This window comes from Prinia subflava, chromosome 18 (assembly GCF_021018805.1).
Source record: "Prinia subflava isolate CZ2003 ecotype Zambia chromosome 18, Cam_Psub_1.2, whole genome shotgun sequence".
NCBI classification, from domain to species: Eukaryota; Metazoa; Chordata; class Aves; order Passeriformes; family Cisticolidae; genus Prinia; species Prinia subflava.
The window spans coordinates 6,609,254-6,631,536 of record NC_086264.1 but is presented as its reverse complement, the minus strand read 5'-3'; the positions used below and the strand labels follow the sequence as shown (position 1 = coordinate 6,631,536).

General features: G+C 44.7%; 1 protein-coding gene across 3 annotated transcripts in view; it reads right to left on the bottom strand.

Annotated features, from left to right (window-relative positions):
- Window positions 1-21,898, bottom strand: part of INTU (inturned planar cell polarity protein) — a 43,559-nt gene extending 21,661 nt beyond the window's left edge. Inside the window, exons 1-3 of one of the 3 annotated variants that reach the window (XR_010082650.1) lie at window positions 17,144-17,592; window positions 12,832-13,418; window positions 463-548 (exon numbers count right to left, since the gene is read on the bottom strand). Coding sequence is in view for 2 of the 3 variants with exons in the window: in XM_063415338.1 (XP_063271408.1) it covers window positions 463-548; window positions 12,832-13,418; window positions 17,144-17,292 (822 nt within the window). In the remaining variant the exon portion in view is untranslated. Of the gene's footprint in view, window positions 1-462; window positions 549-12,831; window positions 13,419-17,143; window positions 17,593-21,574 lie in introns of those variants that run through there. The other 2 variants (XM_063415339.1, XM_063415338.1) reach the window with 2 other exon arrangements.
- Between the last annotated feature and the right edge of the window lie 385 nt (window positions 21,899-22,283).

Genomic DNA, 22,283 nt, shown 5'->3' with positions numbered 1-22,283 from the left:
TTTGTATTTAAATATTAAACCAGTATCAATTTCACCATCTAAATGCTCTTAAATATTTCTAATAGTCCTCCTTGCTAATTCAGGCTTGTTTTTACACTCTCATAGTTTGTAAGTCTTGTTTCTATTGATGAAGATATAATTATTCCATTTAAGCATTTTCAGAGCAATGATTACCATTTTAAATACACTAATTGGCAAAAAAAGTCCACTATTCTGCTGACATGTTTATTTTTAAGCTGAACATCAGCACCTACCTATTTTCATAGGATTTTTCTGATTTATATCAGAATTAAACTGAAATTTCTACTCTGACTAAAGTCAAGCAACACATTCAAAAGATAACAGGAAGTTTCAAGGAAAAGGCCACCTAAATTTTGTCTCCTCAGGGAAAAAAGGCTAAAAGCAGAACTAACTTTTACAGAGGACTTTTGGAATAAATGTTAACTGTACTGTATACTGTACCTGCATAGGACCTGGAATGCAAGACAAAACCCTCTCTATGTTTTCAGAATTCACATCGACATCATTTACAGCAACAAGAACATCTCCTGGAAGTGGAACAGACAAGAAATGAGAAATTCAGTTACTATTGCATCACATTACAGAGCAAAACAGTGTCTTAGTAAAAAATTAATATGCCATTCAAGTTGTCATAAATGTCCATTTGGTACATTTAAGTAGATATTTGCTACATGCAACATTTACCACTTTTAGTTTATTACCTCAGTGTTTTTAAGGCCTTGTGGCCACACTCATATCATTTGACAAAAATCACAGAAATACAGAGTGGTTTGGGTTGGAAGGAACCTTGAAGACAATCTAGTTCTAAGACCTTGCCACAGGCAGGGACACCTTCCACTGGACCAGGTTGCTCCAAATGCCATCCAGCCTGGCCTAGAACACTTCCAAGGATGGGGCATCCACAGCTCCTCTGGGCAGCCCTTTTCAGTGTCTCCCCATCCTCACAGTCAAGAATTCCCTTCTCATACCCAACCTAAATCTGATGTCAGTTTAAAGACATTCCCCCTTCTCCTGTCACTGCATATCTTTGTAAAAAGTGTCTCCCCATCCTTCCTGTTTGCTCCCTTCAGGTACTTCCAGGCCACAGTCAGGTAACTGGGAAGCTTCTCCAGGCTGAACAGTCCCAGTTCTCTCAGCCTGTCCTCATGAGAAGTGCTCCATCCCTCTGAACATCTTGGTGGCGTCGTCTACAACACCTCCCCAAGCCTTCTCCCTTTCACCCGGGCTTGTCTCTCTCTTGTTACCTGACCAGAAAACATGGCAAATTTCTCAACTTACTCCTTTCTCTTCCACTCCCTGTCCCTGCTGTGGGTCCTCTCTCCAGGTTTTTACCTGCCAGTTTTTCCTGCCTAACCTTGTGTTTTCTGCATCTGACACTCTTACCATCACTGGAAATGGGGAAAAGAACCCCTTAAGGTCCCTGTTGCCTTCGATATGAGGCAATGGCGACCTGGTTCCAAAGAGCTAGCACGGCGGCTCGACCTTCTCCCGAGCCACTCGGGCCACTGACACGCTGACACCAATGTGGTGGACGGCAAATGGCGATTTATTAGGTTCTTACATGGGGTTATATAGTCTAAGGGGTCTTCGCTAGTCAGAGGGGAGGGAAGGTTAAAGGTTAGTGGAAAACTACTGGGTTTGGAGGGGCTACATTGTTCTCAAAGTTAGTTACACATCTCCGGGGGTGAGGGGGAGGTCCCTGTCTTTCCGTTACAATCCCGAGATCTTCCGCGGCGCCAGGCCTTATCTTATCTGCTCACACACATCTCCCCCCCTCCTCTCACAAATAAATGAGGTAGTTAAGATATAGGTATTATAATGAGGTACAAAGTAGTAACTTAATAAAAGAAAAAGAGGTTTGAAAAATTTGAGTAAATATTTGCGAGGTAGATCAGACAAATCTCGCGACTGGCAATGTTCACAGTTTCATTCACAGCAATAGTTGCTGTTCTACGAATAGAATGTTGGCCCGTTCTAGGCGTGTTTGGACAAATGAAACTAGCTTCTTCAGCAAGCATGGTCCAAAGGTAAGGGCTAAAAGCAGCATTGCCAGTGGGCCCATCAGGGTGGAAATTAGAGTGGTGAGCCATGGCGATTGGTTGAACCAAGACTCGAACCAACCCTGTTGGGCTTCCCTATCTTTCTTTCTCTGGGCCAGTCTATCTCAGAGTTCTGCCATGGAGTCTCTAACGACTCCTGTATGGTCAGCATAAAAACAGCATTCTTCTTTCAAGGCGGCGCACAGGCCTCCTTGTTGCATGAACAGTAGGTCCAGCCCTCGTCTGTTCTGCAAGACAACTTCTGAAAGTGAGGAGACTGATTTCTCTAGGAAGGAGATGGATTTCTCGATGCGTTGCAGGTCCTCGTCCACGGTGACCTGCAGTTGAGAGAGGCTTTGGTTCTGGGTGATGAGGGCTGAAATACCTGTGCCCGCCCATGTTGCTCCCAACCCGAGCAGCATGGCGATGGTGATGCCTGTCAGCAGCTCTCTCTTCAGGAGCCGGTGGCTGGGGTCCTCAAAGTGGAGATACATGTCCTCTTCCCTGTGGTACAGAAGCCTGGGAACGATCAGGACCTGTACACAAAAGTCTGCAGAATCATTAAATTTGGGAAGGTACACACAGAGACTCACGGCTGTCAGATGGCACACCCACATTCCCGGCTGGGATGGGACCATGGAGAGGGCCTGGCCACCACGCGGGATGCAGCTCGAAAGGCCTCCCGAGCAGCCTGGGTGGTGGCTCTGACCTCCTCAGCCCGCATGTTCATGGCTTGTTGCTGTGGGGTTATCATGGTGTCATGTTTTCCCATCAGCCTGGATAGACTGGAATCATGCAGTGGCTGCCCTGCTCCAGAAGACTGAGCCAGTAAATTTGTACAGTTGTCCTTCCACTCTTGTTTGAAGACAATCATCCCCGCACCATCAAATATCATGCGGCTTATTTGTTTAATATCAAAAGGGAGCAAGTCATAGTTGCCAAAAAGGCCATCCACCAGAGTGGAGACCATGGCTGAATTCAACCCTTTTTCTGAGATTGCTTTTACGATTGTTTGTATGTCTTTGGGGTTTACCGGTGTATATGTTCTTTGCTGATTACCTTCTGGCCCCGTAACTCTCACTGGGAAAACCTTCACTGCAGCCGCTGGTGCCCATTCAGCACAAGCTATTTTTATCTTTCCCCAGTCAGTAAGTTGGGCTGGCTCGCATTGTAAACCCCTTCCGAAATGGTCTAAAGCTTTATTCGTTTTCGCTTTAAACCGTAGCGGCTTTTCCCTTTCCGTTTCTGAGTCCCAGCCATCTTCCATCAGCTCTCCCGAGCTGCTGGAGCTGCTGCTGCTGGACTCAGAGTCGGAAGCTGAATGCCAGCACACTTCCGGGCTGCGGTGCCGTTCCGTGCGGCTCCGGCCCCGGCCCTCCCTCTGGGGGTGGTGCCGCTCCCGCCCCCTGGGCTTGCCCTGCCTCCCGCGGGGGGAGGTCTCTCCCTCTGATGGAAGCAGCGCCGAGCGCCGCTCCCGATCAGGCATGCGCTCTCTGCTGTTCTCCCGCGCACGCGCGTTTGCAAAAGCCCGCTGTTCTGGGCTGAGCGGGTGCTCTCTGCCACTCTCCCGCGCATACGCGCCCGTGGAGAGCCGCGGCGCCGCTTTGAGCGTGCACCCTCTCCCTTCCTGCCGCGCGTACGCATCAGCCAAAGCCCGCAGCTCCTGTCTGAGAGTGCGCTCCTCTCCCTCTCCCCCGTCTCTCTCCTGCGCATGCGTATCAGCGGATACCCGCGGCTCCCCGCCAAAGGCATCCGGACCCCGCCCCTCCTCACGGCCGCCGGCGCCATTTTGAAACGCGTATGGCGGCGGTGCCGCCCGTGCCGCGCTTTCAGCGTCTCTGGCTTCACCCGCCAATCCCTCCCAGAAAAACCGCGCGCGTTGCCGCGCCTCGGGCTCTGAAATGCCGTCCGGCGGCGAAGAGCCGGGCGAGGGACTCGCGGTTTTTTGGGAAGGTTCCGCGGGCGGGGGGAGACCCGGCGGTTTCGGCGGGGGGGTCGGGGGATTCTCTAAGGGCATTGGGAGGTTTGGGCTCGGGCTCCGGGAGCGGGGAAGCGCGCCTGACTCCCGCAGCTCCCCGCCCTCGGACAAATCGCGTTCGAATGCCGTTTGCGTGGTGGCGCCCACTCCCGATTTGGGTGCAGTTAGCAAACACACGCGTGCGGCGCTCCAGGTCTCCTGTTCCTCCAACGCCCTGCTCAAAGCCTGCTCGACTCTTCCCCACGCTTTGAGACTTTTGGCACTGCCCGAGGCTTTTGTATCCTTAGCCAGGGCAATCGTGCACTTATCCCATACCTCCGAATGGAGTATATCTATTGGGCGGTCTATCACCCCAAGCTCTAGTAATCTTGCCATAGCAAGTTGAAGATCTCTGAGCTTACACTTAATTCCCCACTGTTTATGAATCAAACTCACGACCTTCGCGATGGCCTCCATGATCCTCGCTGGTCCGGGGACGTCTCCCCCGCCGTGGGTCGGGTCCTTTTGTCCCGCCCCGGCCGCTGCTCCTGTCCAGGTGAAAACCCCGATTCCCGAGCGTTTTTCTCCCGGGTTTCGGCACCACTAATGTTGCCTTCGATATGAGGCAATGGCGACCTGGTTCCAAAGAGCTAGCACGGCGGCTCGACCTTCTCCCGAGCCACTCGGGCCACTGACACGCTGACACCAATGTGGTGGACGGCAAATGGCGATTTATTAGGTTCTTACATGGGGTTATATAGTCTAAGGGGTCTTCGCTAGTCAGAGGGGAGGGAAGGTTAAAGGTTAGTGGAAAACTACTGGGTTTGGAGGGGCTACATTGTTCTCAAAGTTAGTTACACATCTCCGGGGGTGAGGGGGAGGTCCCTGTCTTTCCGTTACAATCCCGAGATCTTCCGCGGCGCCAGGCCTTATCTTATCTGCTCACACACAGGTCCCAAAGACAAAGTCATTAACTGCAAGAGGAAAAGGTTTGAAAATTTAAAAGCACCACTTACAAAAGCAAACAGAACCAAATTATAGCTTACAAACCTAAAATCCACATTCCAGTTTAAAGTACAAAAAGCAAACTGGGATTTCTTTATGAAGGGAAGGAAAATACTCTCAAGAAGTATCCCAGTGGTAATTAAATGATAACCTATGCCTCCTCCCCATCAAAAAGATGCATGTTTAAGCATGGAGTGTGCAAGAGGGGTACAAGACCTGTGGAAAAGAAAACCAACTTGTGAAGCTAGAAAAGCTAAAAGTAAAATAACGTCAAGAGATAAAACTACATAGACCTGTCAAAATAATAGAAATTGGAAAATAAAAATAAAAGGGTTTTTGACCATTCATTGTTTGGCCTTTCCTTGGAATGTAGGTGAGTGACCCCATCCAGAGTATTCCTTACAGTCCTATTCACCTGTGCTCAAGAAAAAAAAGGAAATCAAATGAGATCAGACAGAAAGAAGTAACACTGCAACAACCATGGGAAATTAAGAATCTCTTGGTTAAAGACAAGATGAGCAGAGCCTAGGTGAGAAAGCAGATAGAGTGGAAATCAGAAGGGTCTGCAGAGCCTAACCACAGAACTTATAAAAAGATTTCCAATAAAGGTACTTAGAGCAAACTAAGATGAGGCACATAAACTTATGACAAGAACTCTAAGAAGGAACTGCCAGTGGCAGCAGGATTTGATGGTTCATTAGTTCCTTTACAGATGCAAACATTCAACTTTAGAGTAACTAAACAGCCTTATTTTCTACTTGATTTTCTTCCGTGGCATTTTCAGTTGTCTCTGCTTTCTCTCCTAAAAAACTTAATTAGTTTCTAGCTTGTCTCTGCTGTAGATGGGGAAATAAAAAAATTAGCTTCTTACTTAACACTGAAAGTGACTCGTTTCCAAGGTCATTGTTATGTGTGAGCTAAAAATACCAAGAGCTCCTCTGAAATGAGCAAATTGAAAACCAAGCTTGGTTTTGCTTGAGCTGCACCAAGACTCCCCTAGAAAGCACCTCCACATCCTCTCCAAGATTATTAACACGGCGTTCATCACTCAGGCAGGGGAAAAGGATTAGAAAAAGGATATGGATTTGCAGCAAAAGTGCATGTGTAGCACAGTTATGTTTCAAGCCTTGACTTGGCAACAAAGATGTCATCAAGTGCAGAAATGAAGTGTTGAACCACTGTAAGGTTCAGTGTGTATTGCAATTTTCCAGGGAGAAGACTTGCTCAGCTCAAACTGACACAGTGCTAATGACACGTGCACTATGGAAAATCCCAGCCTGAGTCTCTGAGGTCTCTCCATTCCCTGAGGATCTATTCACGGCTGTGGAATGTTCAGGTTCAGAAGAGGACTGACAGTTCCCATTATTTCCATATCCTACCTTGGTTTTTAAATACCTTCAAATTGCAGCTGGGATTCTTCCCAGGTACAAGGTTGATTGCTCAAAATCAGTGCAACACACAGTCAAGGCCAACAAGAGACAGAACATTCTTCTTAACTAACTATCAGTAAGGAAACACTGAATACCTCCAAAATGCAAGCACCATTCCTCTTTAATACACCAGGCAATAACCACTTGCTCACTCTTCTTTTACATTAAAGGGAAATTCATTCCTACTCCTCCTAAATGCAAAACCAAGAAAAGGTTACATTTTATTCTACACATAAAAATATTTAAAGTTTTTCTTCTTCAAGAAATAGCTCACCTCTAACCTGTATTTCTTGATGCACAGCACAGTAACTTTTAGCCTGTCAAATCTTCCATACAACAGTAATTCAAAGACAGAAAAACTGAAAGTTAAATAGAATTTAAAAGGAACTCATTAAGTCCATGCCAGAGCCTCAGGACATGAAAATTAGTAATGAAAAGCAGAGCACTCAGGCTACAAGAATTATAAGCAGGATTACTGTGTTCTTTGTTAAGCACACTGTATTAAAGATCACTATTCACAACTACAAGAGAAAGCATAAATTGCTCTTATACTCATCTTAAACTCATCTGCTTAAACAGAAGTTGTTTGTGTTCTGTTTGTTTGACTGGATCCTTGGGAATTCTGTTGTAAAGCCCTTCAGAGGGGCTGCACACACTTTGTGAAGACATCCACACCTTAGCACTTGAGGGAATGTTTTGGAACTGCATCTCCCAGGGTGGAACAGACAAACACATTTTGAAAGGAGAAGAGCCATCAGTGTTTACATGTTACATATTCCAAATGTTTTATTTATTCAATGCCTAATGTACACATGTAAAACTTTCATTGCAGCAGTAAATATTTATTTCATCCAATTGGTAAAAATGTAATCATGGACCATACATGGGACAGCTTTCCAGAGCACACAGCCCAAGCAGTCCTGTAAGGCTGCCTTCCTTCTGCCAGAGAATGTTGTATCACTGTCAAAGAAGAGCAGCTTCATGCACAACAGAAAATCTTTACTGATTAGTATAGATTTTCCAAAATTGGGGGTGGAGACAGGGAGGTTTGCATTTTTTGCTACTTTTCTTTTTGCCACACACAACAGCAGTCAAAGGATAGGGACTACGAAGTAACAGAATAAATAAAATCACTGGGCAAAGTATGAGCTGTGTAAAATTATGAACCCAGAACAGTCTTAAAGCAGGACATAACACAAGACCTACTCAGTGTGATAATTAACTGCAGTGAAAGAGTTAATACACACAAGTCGTACTTTGTAAGACCTTGACATCTACATTTTATTTGAGAATTGTTTCTTGCCCTTTAGCAGTCTGAAAAACTTAGAGAAGGACAGACTGAGTCAGGTCTTCAGACATTAATTACGTAAAAAAATTAACTGTATGAAGTTTAATCTAATTTCACTTACCTAAAGCTTAAACAATTCAGGTTACATGAAATCAAAATGTAAATAGCTTTTGCAATTGTTTACGTTGGTCTAACTCAATGGTCTGCAGAGTTAAGTTAAACCATCCCAATCTAAAACATCACTGAATTACAGACCTAGGGAGAAACATCAGAACAAAGCATCACTCCGTTCCATTTTTAGAGATGCAGTGAGCCACTGCAGTAGAGGAAAGGATTTTTCTTCAGGCAGCTCCAGGGTATCATTCCTTAAGTTAACAAATTTATCTTTAGAAAAAAAGACGTCCTTCTGAAAGAAAGTAGTGTAGATTAGGTGTTAGGAAGAGATTCTGTCCTGTCAGGGTGGTACAGGTTGGCACAGGTTACCCAGCAGAGCTGTGGCTGCCCCATCCCTGGACGTGTTCAAGGCCAGGTTGGACGGGTGCAGTGTGGGGTTAGGACTAGATGACCTTTAGGAACTCTTCCAACCCAAACTGTTCTGTGATTCTATCACTCTCTTTAAGGAATGAAGTAAGCTTTACTTAAATCTCTTAATAATGAATGATCAAGCCTTTGAGTTCTACCACTTACTGTGGGAAGATTCTCAGTTCACAAAGAAACTCTAAGACATCCATACATGTTTTCTGCATGATGTTAAGCAGGGCTGAACTTTACTTGAGTGATGAAAGAGGTGAGGCAGGAATTCTTTCTATCCTATTTGCTCTCATCAGAAGAGACTTCTCCCATCCAGTCAGCAGCAACCAAGCCCAGTGTGTGTTGATCTCAAAACCCCAGTCTGCACACAGCTGATGGAATTATTCCTGCCTCTTCAAGGACAAAGTTTAGCAAAGTCTTTGGCACTGCTGACATCCCTAGAAAGTTTATTTCGGAAATGCCTATTTCTTTGCCACTTGAGGCACAAGACTGGGACTCCTGTTAACCATCCCTTCCCTGGAGATAACCTGCAAGCACCATTTCTAAAAGTACATCCCCATTGGATTAAGTCCAGGGACAGCAACTGGCAAGTGAGCACCACTTGCACACTGTGAAGGGAAGTGCACATTTCTTTTCTGAAATTATGAGAATCAAGTTGTTCCCATGGGAGAGGATGGAGGACACTTCTGTCATGGAATCCTGACACTTTTCTCTGTTCTTGGTAATGACTTGGTGGGAGCATTTATAAAAGTTCCCGTACACCTTTGCAGAAAATACAAACTATGGAATGCATTCCTACTGCAGAAAGGCAGATCAATTACTTGTTTTGTACATTAATGGGCTGCTTTCTTCCAAACCAGTGCTGCTGTGCTTCAAGAGAAGGAAAGAACAAAAGCCACATCCCAAACACCACAGTGAGAACACAGCAAAGCTTACACAAATGCTGGTTCCATCCTGTGAGCCCAACATCTCTCCTCTGGAGAGTCTATTCCACTATGTAGGGTAATTCCACATAAAAATCTCTAACTCTCCCAGTATTTTGGTCCTTTCAAGGGCTTTTTTTTCCTGACAGAACTCTAAGGATATGGACCTTTCAAGTGAAGTTTGCAACAGCAGCTGTAGCTTTTGTATACATGTTCAAAAGAGGATTATTATAGCCCATCTTTACAATCAAACACAATTCATTCTTGTCCATGGGGAGCTTTCATAATTTTTTGATAATTGTATGCACTGATAACGTGAGAAGATTCATGCTGAGCTGTTTGGTTATGAGAGCAATAAGATACTTTCAAAGAGGATAACAACAGTATGCTTTGCTAGTGAAAAGAGCTTTGCTGCATTCTCAGTGTCATTGGAATTAATATTTTATTTTTATTATGGTAAAGATGATGCTTTTAAGCATTTACAAGAGCTTTTCCCCAGTGTGAATACAACACATTTCAATTTGAAGGGGGGTGGGAACCAAATTATAATGGCATTACCCATCACAACCCTTATTTGCCAGGATCTAAATGTGAGTATTTTGACAAGTTTTTCCTCTTTGAAGATATGCTTGAAGTTTTCCACAGCAGACCAAGCTTTGCATAATGTTGCAAATGAACTGAAGCAAGTAAAATGTTTTGCCAAAAGTACAAAAGACACTTAAAAAGCACAAGATAAGAGCAACTGAATTTCATCTTAACCAAAATGAAAGTGGCGATGAATTTAAAAATCAGTGAGAGCTTTTCTGTTTTGAAAATTTAAGATGGATGCTGGCCTGCTAAATGTTTAAAAAAAAGATAAATGAACTGATAAACAACATATGGACAGAGTGCCATCTTCTTAGAGTTACAAAGCAGCAGGGTTTTTTAGCTTGCAAAAGTGTTGTATTTACTTTCATATGGTCAGTGCCTGCATTCCACTTGGTTAATAAAGTACAGCAACAAGACTTATGACTTCCATATGCAATCTTAGAACCAGAAATTAAAGTATATTGCACAAATAATAAACAGATGTTTTAAGTGTTCAAAGCTATAAGGGATACACATTTCAAAACAAATATGAGAAGCCACCTGAGGAAAGTGATTATTAAGGATGGAAAAAGAAGTTAGTTCTACTAAAAATGCTGAGGCATAAACCAGTTTGTGAGTCAAAATGAGTGCTGCAAACTGGTCACCAGGAAGACAACCAGAGGTCATTTTAAAGTATGTATTTTTAAAAGAAAATGTAATTTGGATTTGCCTCAGAAAAGACTACTGCCAAGCTGGTCTGGACCACTGAAGGCCACTGAAATATTATAAAGCTAAACAAGCACAGGTTAATGTTTCTGAGCATACAGGTCAATGGAGATGGACACAGCTATAACCACAGCAGCCAGCAGGCATCCTGCTGTGCTGATCAGATATTCCTCCTTTGTGATGGCCTAAAAGCTGCTCACTTTGGTGCTAATTCTTCAGTGTTAGACTGACCACAAAACCATCCTTTACTGGCTGTCTCCACAATTCTCCACACGACTCCTAAAACCTACTTTGATCACGAACAACTGAAGCTAAAGTTACACTGTTATTGTTCTTGAACTTTCTGTCCAGCTTCAGCTCCTGTGACAATCAGAGGAGATATCTATTGAACTCTAATTGCTTCTAAACCAGGCTTTGGGTGTACACCACAACTGTCCCATCCTGTGATGTGAACTATAGAAGCAGTAAACTGGACAGGTTTTTGACAAGAACAGAATTTTTTTTTACTGTATATTCTTTGTGCAGACAAGACTGAAATCTGAGCATCGAATTTATGCAAAGCATCCCTATTTCTAGACACCACATAAAAATTCCAGAGTACTCAGCTTCACTACAGATATATAATTTGAAAGTATTTTTATATGAAAATTATACATTTTACACTGTTGGCACTGGACACAGCTCATTTTCCCAGATAAGAAGTGAATAACCCCAATATGCTTAAAACTATTTCATTTTCAATGTGCAAAAAACCAAGGCAAGGGTTGATGATAGCCTGGGACATAATAAAGTGCAAGACTTCTTAGATTAAGCTCAGTGTTCTTCTATCTGAAACAAACCAAAAAAAACCCCACAGTTTTTGTCCTCACTAGCTCTGGGAAGCATTAAGTGCAGCAGATGAAATACCATCTCTGGTTAAGTCAGCTTGATCTCCTGGATTTGGTACTTGCCTACACTGTTCTGACTTCACACCTGCCCTCACAGAAGTGTTACATACAAATCTGTGTCCCAAAATTAACTTACAGGTTACAAACACCCACTCTTCCACTAATTAGATTAAACACCCTTAAGCAGATCAAGTTGAAACTCTCTTTCTCCTCCCCCTCAGCCCACATCCCCCACTTTTTGACTAATCAGTTCTTGCTGGTAAAATTTGAAGTTTATCCAGTTTTCTCTCTGGAGTATTCTTTAGCATCTCTACCAAAAACACACGCTGGAGCAATCAGCCAGTCAAAGCACGATGTGCCTTTTTACACACATAATACTGGAATTTCAAAAGCACTCATGCTGACTTTGTGGGATTTGTTCTACTTATAGCATTAAGATTTCTAATGATCTTCTAACCAACATCACATCCTTGCTCTCCCATTCTGTGAGCAACCAGCTTCAAGGGTAATCAAGTAATCCTTCCCCCTTCACAGACGTGGCCTGGTTGTCTCACATTTACTGTCTCTGAGGTTGCTGTGCTGTGAGTGCCAAGTTTGGAGTGGTCTCAGTGCTGGGAGTGTTTCTGCTCCCTCCTTACCCCTCACAGCAGTTCATTCCCCTCATTCACTCACGTTTGTGCCTGTCAGACCTTCTGTGACCCAAGCTTAACTTACTGCACCAGCAAAATACGAGACAGCCATTTTCTCTCTGGGTTAGTTTCTTGCCAGGTTATTTCCTCAGCTCATGGAAGTGCCTGAGCAGCCAAACCAACACAAAGGCTGTACTGGCTCACTGCCTCCCCAAACTGCAGCCCTGCCGTGGATTTGGAGCCTCCTGAAGTCACAGCTGCTGAGGAAGCTGCTGTTGGACTTGCTAAACAGAAAAATAACCAAACAAGGCTGGGGAGAAAGTTTGTAACATAAGAACGTACCTTACTCAGTATTTTTTCCCTCATTTTTATGCTACAAAATCCATTTAAGCATATATACAGTAAAGTCTTTAATCTAAAGGGGATGCTGTGGAAAAGAAAGAAATTTAAATAAAGTATCTGGCAGACTATAGGTTTGCTCCAGTCCTACTTATCCACTGAGCAAACCCTCAGTTAAAATCCTAAGTTAAAGATGGTATTTCTTGCTCCAAGCTGCTCAGGCTCTGAACACTAAGGGATGGTCCTCTCCTTACTGTATTTAACAGCTTTGAGTTTACACCACACGTTCTTAAAATCAGTAATACAGTAAAACTGACTAGGTAACAAACCATCAGATGCAATGACACTGACCTAAAATAATCCCTCGAGAACTGAGGTAATTGCTTACATCTCAGGAATATTCAAGTCAGCTGCCTCAAACAGCAAAAACCCATCAATCTTCATATTAAAGGAGGAATGCAGAAGTTAGCTATTCCTTCAGTTACTTACCAATCAGGATTTGACCTGTTTTCATTGCAGAACTACCTGGCACCAAGCCATGTACCACAAGCTTCTCTTCACTGACTCCTCTGGTGGCTTTATCCCTCCTGCCTTGTTTTTCCACTCTTCTGCTGCTCCATGAAGACTGATGGACAATCCCTACTAAGGCCTCCAGCAGCTTCTGCTGCTCTTCTTCCCCAGCACTGTAGAGTTTTCTGGGATTCACATAAACAGACACATCTTTGTACTTTTGCTGAACAGTCACACCCATTTTCTGAGCAGAGCGGTGTTTCAATATGGAAGTAGGACCAGAGGGGTGCACGTTGCAGCTTCCACTGCCTTTCTTACCAGAACCCTTTGGTAAAAGACTCTTCTTTTTTAGCATTTTGGTCCATTTCTTCAGTTCATACTTTCTTTCCTTTCGTGATCCCTCCTGAATAATTTCAGCTTCATTTTCACTAAACCTGACGTGATTCACTGCTGGCATTTCTGGACAGCTGTTCTGAAGCAGAACTTCTTCTTCACTTTCACTTAATTCTAAATAAAATAATTCTCCATTTTTCTGCACACTATCCAACCACTCAGGCTCAAGGTCACTGGAAAAGAAAGAAAAATGATCAGTGAGTTCTGATAAGGAAGATCATTGTGCAAGTGAGATCTGATTATTTTAAGCAGGGAGGGGACAGAGAGAATGTAAGGGTCAAATGAAAAGCAGGAAAAAACCACAGTTGCCTCCTGAACATCAACAGCTCAACTGCTTTGAGTCTGCCATGAGGGTTAGAGCTTGATTTAATAAATGATGACTATGGCAAGGAAAGACATCGTTCTCACCAGCACAACAGTTTCCTTAGAGGAAAACAGCCTTGGCAAAAAGCAGTATTCTCTTTTCAGAAAACAAGTATTTCTTTGACATGCAAGTTTTAATTAGTAATTACATTCATGCGCACAATGGGACTTTCTCTAAGAGAAAAAAATCCATTCTGTTTGTTTTCTCCCATTATTTTCTCCCTTATGCATTTTTAATATAATCATGGCATGATTTTTGAGGTGGTCCTGTGCACAGCCTGAAGATGGACTTGTTTATCCTTGTGGGCTCCTTCTAACTCAGGACATTCTGTAATGCTATGGGAGCACAGACTGCACTGCCAGCCCTTTGGAAAGAGAAGATAAACATTCTAAAAATCACTTAGATGTAACACAAAAAAAACCAAACCCAAAACAATCTAAGACAAAATCTAGGTAACAGATTTTTAAAGCCAAGTTCCAAATAGCACATGCAAAAATACACACTAAAAATGCAAGGAGGCAGCACTGCTGCAGAAACAGATCTGGCAGCTGGTGTGGATCACCCAAAGTCAAGAGCAAGACACTTGCAAAGCAAAGGCAAAGCAGCTCTAGGATATAACAGAAACATCATCAGCACAGAGCAAAAAAATTTTTGTCCTAATTTGGCAACGATGATGTGCCAGCCACGTCCAGTTTTGGAGAGCAGGTTTTAAGAAAGATGTAATAACTGGAACATACCCAGAGCAAAGAGACAAATGCTAAGTAGCCTATAAATGCATTTAAAGAGAAGGAGACTGAAGGAAATCATCCTCTTGTGGCTGAGAAAAAAAAAAACAACACCAACTAAAAATGCCTGTTGAGGGACAACAGACCAAATGAACCTTGAGTGTTACTCCAGATAGATGAGAATCAATAATGGCCACAGTAAGAACAGTACTCAGAGGTTTCATTATCTGGGCTGTTCTGCATGGAAGATTTTCAGGAACAAGACCAGTTAATTCTTCCTAACCAGATGAGAAAAAGGTCTCTCTGTTCCACAAAAATCAGATAAGGAAAAACGAGACTGGAGATTTACATCACAGTTAATAGATTAGTTTAAAGTTAACACACTTTACATTTTAAATTAATTAATTTAAATACATTAAATACATTTTACACTAGAACTACTTTTACTGACTGAAGAGTGCAAATCTGGTTTAAAACTAGTAATAAATATTCAAATAGAGCTTTAATTTGAAAGCACAGATAAATGACAACGTTTCTCAGTTCAGCTGAACAGGGAACATTATACAGACATTGTACCAGAGCACCTTTAAGGGCTCGACAAGAGGACCTGGCTGGACAAACAAAACAGAAAACATTGGCATTACTCTCTTTATGGAGCCCCATGGAGAAAAGTCTATGGATCTTGCAGACAGAAAGCAACATCACCTATCTCCTCTGCATTTATTGGCTTTTTTTCCCAAGTAGAGAGTTTAAAGGAAGAGCCACCACTTGTGATAATTTGGCTACACCTGAGGGATAAATGCAAGTTGATTTCTGCTGAGTCTTACTTGAAATCCTGAGCTCTTATTCAATAAACTATCAGAATAGTAACAAAACCTAAAGGCTGTCAAGGGCACACTCTTTCTGATCCAACATCTCTCAGAAGGTTGTAGGCAAGAAATAACACGAGAAGAGTTTTTCCTTGGTTTGTTTTTTAAGGAGTACTCCCACATTCTGGCATACATAAGCAAAATTAAGCAAAACCAAACAAACTAAAAAACCCCCCAAAATCCCCAAAAAAACCCAACTAAAACAAACAAAAACCCAAAATACCCAAACCAACCAATCAACCCTCCCCCCAAAAAATAACCAAACAAAAAGGGAAACACTAGAAATTTACAAAGAAATAACATCTGCATTAGCAAAACCTCCTGTCATGTATGATAGCATTTTTATTCCCTCTTTATAAGAGACTGTGATCTTTGGAAAAGCTGTTTCTTCTTTGGGATAGATGTCAGAATTTCGGCCTGGATGTCGGTTCATACACTTATGTTCTTCAGTTTTGCTCTCTATTTTTATTAGACCAATATAGAAAAAAACAGGAAAAAATGGTGAGGCCGTGGCTGGTGTTTACCCTGGGTTCACCCAAACAGAACCACTCCAGAGAGAAGTCAAGAAGGAACTGTACTGTGAAAAAAACTCTCACTTTCCCAATACAGATCCACACAGACATCTGGAAAAGCAAATCTGAAACAAGAAGTCTGCACCTAGCATGAGACGGTTTTCCCCCCGATGCTGTAGTGTCACAATAAATTTAAACCAAGCAAGGAAAGAAAAAAGGAAAAAAAAAAAATAGAACTCCTTATTTGATCTCTTTTCCCTTGTGTCAAAACAAGTGCTTACACAATAACCTCAACTTGCCTCTAGGACTGGAAGCTTCAGTCAGGGGAGCTAAAAAATTTGGATTTGCATTTCTCTAAGAGTAATTTCACTGATCCCACACAGATATTTCCTCTTTGGGATAAATGTCTGAAAAACTGTGCTGATTGAAATTGTCCATTTATGGAAGAAAGATAAATTAGAAAGAAAGGATCCAAGTCCTGCTGGATAAATTGCAATACAGATAAATTATTAAAAGTATTATACATATTGTTATGAGTCTTAGTCATGGGTTAGTTATGTACTGAAACCTGTGGAATAGCTCTATCCCTCAAACATATATAAAGAATGACAGTAAAAAGGCATTTCAGATGAAAGAATTGAAAAAAAACCCACACAAAATATAAAAACCCATGGCTTCAGGCTGAAATGGTACAGTTGACTTCTGGCATATCAATACAGGAATAAAGGAAGGGACATACAACAGCTTTGTCTCTGAGTCAGAGGTACAGGGCAACTACAAATTAAACTATACATGAACACAATTCTAACTCCTCCCACTTAAATCTTTTTTTTCCCCTCCACTGCACAGCATGGTGAAAATAACATGCCGAATGAAATGCCATTGATTAGACCGTGAAATACACATTTGAAGCATAAAGCAAAGCTGTTTTAACGCAGGGGACCAAGTCAACGTTGCAAGTTTAACTTAAAAAATATACAAATTAATTAAAACCCTGGAGGTAGCATTTATAACTTTAAAATATGTATTATTACAGAACTGTCTTCTGTCTTAGGACACTAAAAGAGAAAGATTACACCTTTCTGGCTAAAGCATGGGCCAATCCCTCCTCCCCCTCTGCTCCCAGCTGGGATGCTGGACTCAGTGCAAGGCTGCCCACAGCTGAACCGGACTCGGTGCGAGGATGCCCGCAGCCGAAGCGGACTCGGTGCGAGGATGCCCGCAGCCGAACCCACGCCGTGTTACCGTCACGGCTCTGCAGAGACTCTGCCAGAAACCTCCCACCGCCCTCAGCTCGCGTAGCCAGCCCGGCCCGGCCCGGCACCGCCCACAGCGCGGGGGCTCTCGCCGGGCTCCGCTGTGCAGGGGCGGCGCGACCCCGGCAGACCCCCGGCCGCCGCGGCTCGCACTCCTCGGCCGCGCCCTTACTCGGAGCTCGCAGACAGCGAGGAGGCGCAGGAGCCGCTCTCGCTGCAGGAGCCGCTCTCGCTGCCGGTGCCCGCGGGCTCGGCGCCCTCTCCCCCGGCCGGCTCCATCCCCTCGGCAGCGCCGCTCCCGCCCGGCCCGGCGGACGCCATGACAGCGCTCCGCGCGCGGCACGTGACGCACGCCGCGCACTCCCATTGGCCGCGCCCCGCGCGCCATGGAGACGGCGGGAAGCGCGAGCGCCCGGCCGTGAGGGGCCGCGCCAACCGCCCCTCGCACCGGGGGTAAATCGGGAATTGCAGTGGGAATTGCCGTGTGCCCAGCCTCCCCCGGCCCTTGAATGCCTTTCCCTGGCTCAACAAGAACGCATCATGGAGAAACAAACTTTATTTAGTTGCCTGATTGCAAGGTCCCAGCACCCGCCCCATACCCGTCCCCCGTTAGTGAAACTCGAGAGTCCTGGCGTGAGGCACAGAGCATTGTAACCAAACACTGACCAGGAGGAGGAAACACGAGGTAAAAACTGATTCTCGGGTCAAGTGGTAAGCAATGGGACGCCTCTGTGCTTTATTTTATATGCTATTATATTAATTAAATGAGCTGTGAGAAATTAAAGTAGCTTCTCCTTAGGTTTGTCAGGAGAGCAGTGGAGTTCAGGAGAAGCAAGGATGTGACAGACCCAAACAACTACCTTAAAATAGCCCATGCAGTCTACACGTGTAAAATCCTGCACTGTCGAAAGAGAGACAAAATAAAAAAACCTCACCCTACTCGGTTTTCAGAACTTAAATTATTCACATCCATGAAAAACAAGACCTATGGCAGCCCTGCAGACAACTTGCTGTGTAGCTGTGTCAGTAAACCCATCAGGACACACATGGTGAGCAGGGAAGGGGATGGAGAGTAATTGCTGGAACATGTTTAATGCACTGGATTTCATCTCTGCTCTGTGGGATATTTGCACAGCTTCAGCAGGGAGGTTTTATAGCGCTGGAACAGTACGGAGGAGTGACAGGATCCTGGTATGAAATTTCTGTGCTTAAAAGTGCTTTAGGGAAGCCTATATTAGTAGGTGTGATTTCAAGTGAATTAACAGACAGAAATGTTTTGGACTCACATCCATGTGATTAAGGCTTCAACTGGAGAAAAAATACCTATATTAAGTACTGTGGCCATGCTGAAGTCCCTCCACAAGACCCAATTTCACAGATAAATTACTTTTGCATGGTTATTAAGACTACAAACCTATCCAGAGGGGGAGACAGAAACATTTCGTAAAGCAAGAAGTTTGTTCCACTGTGGTTTCATTTAGAAGTAGGTGAGATACGCTGTCCCACCCTCCCTAATTATGCTTACATTTGCAAGCACTTTTAATACACCGAGCAGCACACTGAAGTGTTTCTGTAGAGAAGTGATAGTCAATGCCAGATGGTGCTGCGTTAGTTAAATTTCACTGAGTTCAAGAGTTGATTAATTGGTTCCAGTTGTTTGCTCACTAAGTGAGAAATACAGGCTCTCTCTCAAGGAGGCACCACTTGCTATTTTATAGGAATGAGTATATTGTGAATGGAAGGATGATGGAAGGCTTTGGCCCTCTGAGAGGAGTAGCTGGGAGCCACCTAAAGACTTTGCTGAAATGAATGTGGAATTTTTGCTGCTGTGGGAACAATTAAAGATTGCAGAATATATCTCACACAGCAGGATCTTATTTTAGTGAAGACACAGATTTTCCCACACAATCCCTCTTGAGAGGAAAGCCTCTCATTTCTTGGATATAAATATTAGGGCGAGACTGAAATAATTTGTCTTCTGGCAGACACTTTACACTTAACGCGAGTAGCTGGGGCTGATGCTCACCCCTAAGGAATCCATGAGCCTTCTATGCCAAGTTGCTGTTTTTAATGTGCAGATGGTAAAAATCTGTGAGGGGGCATCACTGGCATCAGTAGCACTGCTCACCTTCACTGGACAACTGGGTAATGAGCACTTTGGAGTGGATAATTAAAGTCTGAAGGTTGTTCTGATTAGCTGTTCCTGCAAAGAACTAAATCCACGTGTGGAAATTTATTTCCTGAATAAGTTTTTCTTGTTACCTTTTCTTTTTGGCTTAACCTGTTTCAGAAGCTGTTGTGCTTTAAAACAGCCTGCCTTGATCTGTGCCTATATTCAGAAGGAGACTGAAGTTAAAAGAAGACAGGGTAGAGAACACACAGGTTCTATGCTTCAAATTACAGCTCTTCATTAGGGATAATGAGGTAAAAAGGCTCCAAGTGACTTGTTTATGTTTCATTTTTTCCTTTCTGCTTGTTTTCGGATCATTTAATGTTTCCAGGAAGGCTCTACCAACAACTGGACAGACACAAATGATACACTGTAGATAAAAGATGATCTATAACAAGTAGATAAAAGTAAGAGGAAAATAGTTTCATCTTTGTTTTTCAGTTGTGTTCCTTGCTAGCACCTGCTTTACTGAAAGAAAAACTAATGAAAATACGAGTGACACTATATTTCAGCTATTGATTCCTGGGGTTTTTTTACTCCTCCAGTGCACAGCATGAGCAAAATACGTCAGAAATGATTCCCTCTTTTTTAAAGATTAAAGACAACACACAACTTTCCCCTCCCCTGCTCAAGTCTTTCGTAAAGGACAAAATACATATTTCACAAGGATTCCTTGGTAACTGAGATTTTTTTGATTACAAGGTTTCCATAAAAGCCTGTAAGACTGTGATTACAGAATCCTCTGTTCACAGCTCCTCTGGCAGGACTGTGCAGAGACCATCCACAGCAGAGTGGCATGGACTGAGGGGTGACACCGGGCTGTCATTTAATTGGGATATTCACATATAAACAGACTCCACCGAGAATGAAGGCTACCCCGGGACCAAAGAAACTTTGTGAGCAAACACTCTAGTGCTCAATAAATGAAATAGAAAGAATATTCTGACTTAAGCTTTCTGTATCCACCCTGATCACAGAAGGGAAATATTTCAGAAGAACACAAGACCAACCAGAAGACGGCCGTGGAGAATCTGGGAAGAGCAGTACAACCCATCTCATTCTTTTTAAAAACACTCTTACAGAGTTAAGAGTTCTCTCCAGAATGAAAAGCAGCTGTAATTTTCATTTTTTTTCCTACTTCTTTTACTTCACCTTAAATGTTTTAAATGCTGTTTTTTAGGATCACCTGCTATGCATAGCAGGCATGTCAGGCATGAAAGAGAACCATTATTTGCAGCCAGTCAACATGCAAATGTTTCAAGCATGAGTAGCCTTATTCCACTTAGAGTGTATTAACGTAAGCAATACCATGGGGCAGCATGTTTTTAATCCGGCTCTGAAACAGAACATTTTCTGTTAAGTCACTGAGAAGTCCATGGCGTTGTGTTTGCATAGGAGCACATTTACTGTGCATGAAGCAGCCTCAGAGTGCCGCGCCGGAGCAGCAGGCAGCACTGCCCTCCTTGCTGTGCCGTGTTTGCATCCCCAGCGCTCACAGGAACGGATTTCACACGGCTCTTCCGTCTGACGCCTGAGCTGGAGTTAATAACTGCTGGTTAGCTTCCATAGCGAGAGCTGCCCGGAGCTGGCACTGCAAGTGCCCGTGTGCTTTTTCTGAGCAGCTGGGAATAAATCAGCGTGGCTGAGAAACAGGAACCGGACACGCAGCAGAACTGGAGATGAGCTTCTCTTGGATTCTGCTGAATGGGATGCGTTTTCCTTTGTAAAGTTTCTGTGGCTCTCAGCTAGTACAAGGAAAATGCCATTCAGGGTGGCTTTCAGAGTCCTGCACAGGCCCATTGGGCAAGATCCTGTTGTCGAGATGTCTTTGTGGAGGGATACCGTGGAAAATCGCCCCTTAGGGGTGGTGAGTGCAGGAGGAAAAGCAACGACTTCTCATACAGTCTGCAACCTCCTGTCCATCCACTTAGGGATTTCTTTCCTATCCCTCTTGGATTTGTGTGCGACTTAGAATACATTATCCCGTCCCCTTAGAGAAAGGGTTCAAAACGCTTATGGCATGGATGCAACGGGATACTCTATCAAAGAGTATCAGCACGTTTCTCTGCCCATCTAGGAATCCCGGGCGTAGCCCCGCAGCTGCCCTCACCTGCACGTCCTCCCCTGCTCCAGGAAGGAGGGAGGCAAACCCGCGGACGCCTCGGCAGCCGCCCCTTCCCTTCCCTTCCCTGGCCGTGCTCACAGGGGCAGCCCCGGCTCCCGCCGCCCCCTGCCCCGGCGGCAGGACACGACCCTCGCCCTTCCCGCCGCCACGACAGAAGGGGAGCTCGCCGGGGGTCCCGTGGCCCCACCGTCCCTCCGCCTGGCGGGTCGTGCCCTGCGGAGGCGCAGGGGTGCCGGAGCCTCCGAGCTGGGCAGCGATCTCGGGCAGCCGCCCCGGCCGCAGCGGCCGCTCCCGTCCCCGGCACTGACCTGTGCAGCAGGACGCTCTGCACCGAGTCCAGGTCCTCCAGGTTCCTGGTGACGGGCCGCGGGATGCTGTACCTGCCCGCCCCGAACATGCCGCCACGCCCGCATCGCCCGGCCTGCGCACCGGACTGCGGGCGGCCGCGGGCAGGTGGGAGCCGCGGAGTCCCTCGGCCCGCCCGGCCCCGCCGCGCCGCCCGCCCGCGCCCCGGGCCCAGCGGCGCCGCGCCGCGGGGGAAGCGCGCCCTGCGCCGCCGGGACAGCGCGCCTGCTCCTGCAGGGACTGCGCCGCGGCACGGTGTGGTTTCTGTCAGGAACTCCGAACCGTGAAAACCCCACTCTCAGATACATGCAGTAAAGCAATTCCCAGCAGCAGCCGTAGAATTCCCCCCGCTTCCATCCTCACAGCTTCATCCCCAGTTCCAGCTATGTGAGAAAATAGTTTTCCCCATGTATTTTCCTGCTGGTCAAAGTAGTGAATTGCCCAGTTGATCCTCTTTCCTTAAGTAACAATATGAATAATTACCAATCCCACCAAATCCAATCCAGCCTTTGATTCCCTCTTTCACGAAATATTAGTTCTAAGTGGTTTCAGATGATCACGGGACTCCTTACTGAGTTCCCATCGGCAAAATTCTGATGCAGTGTATTGAATGAACACAGACGTGAATGTACAAAACTCATATCTTCACCGTTTTTATTCTTTCCTGTGAGT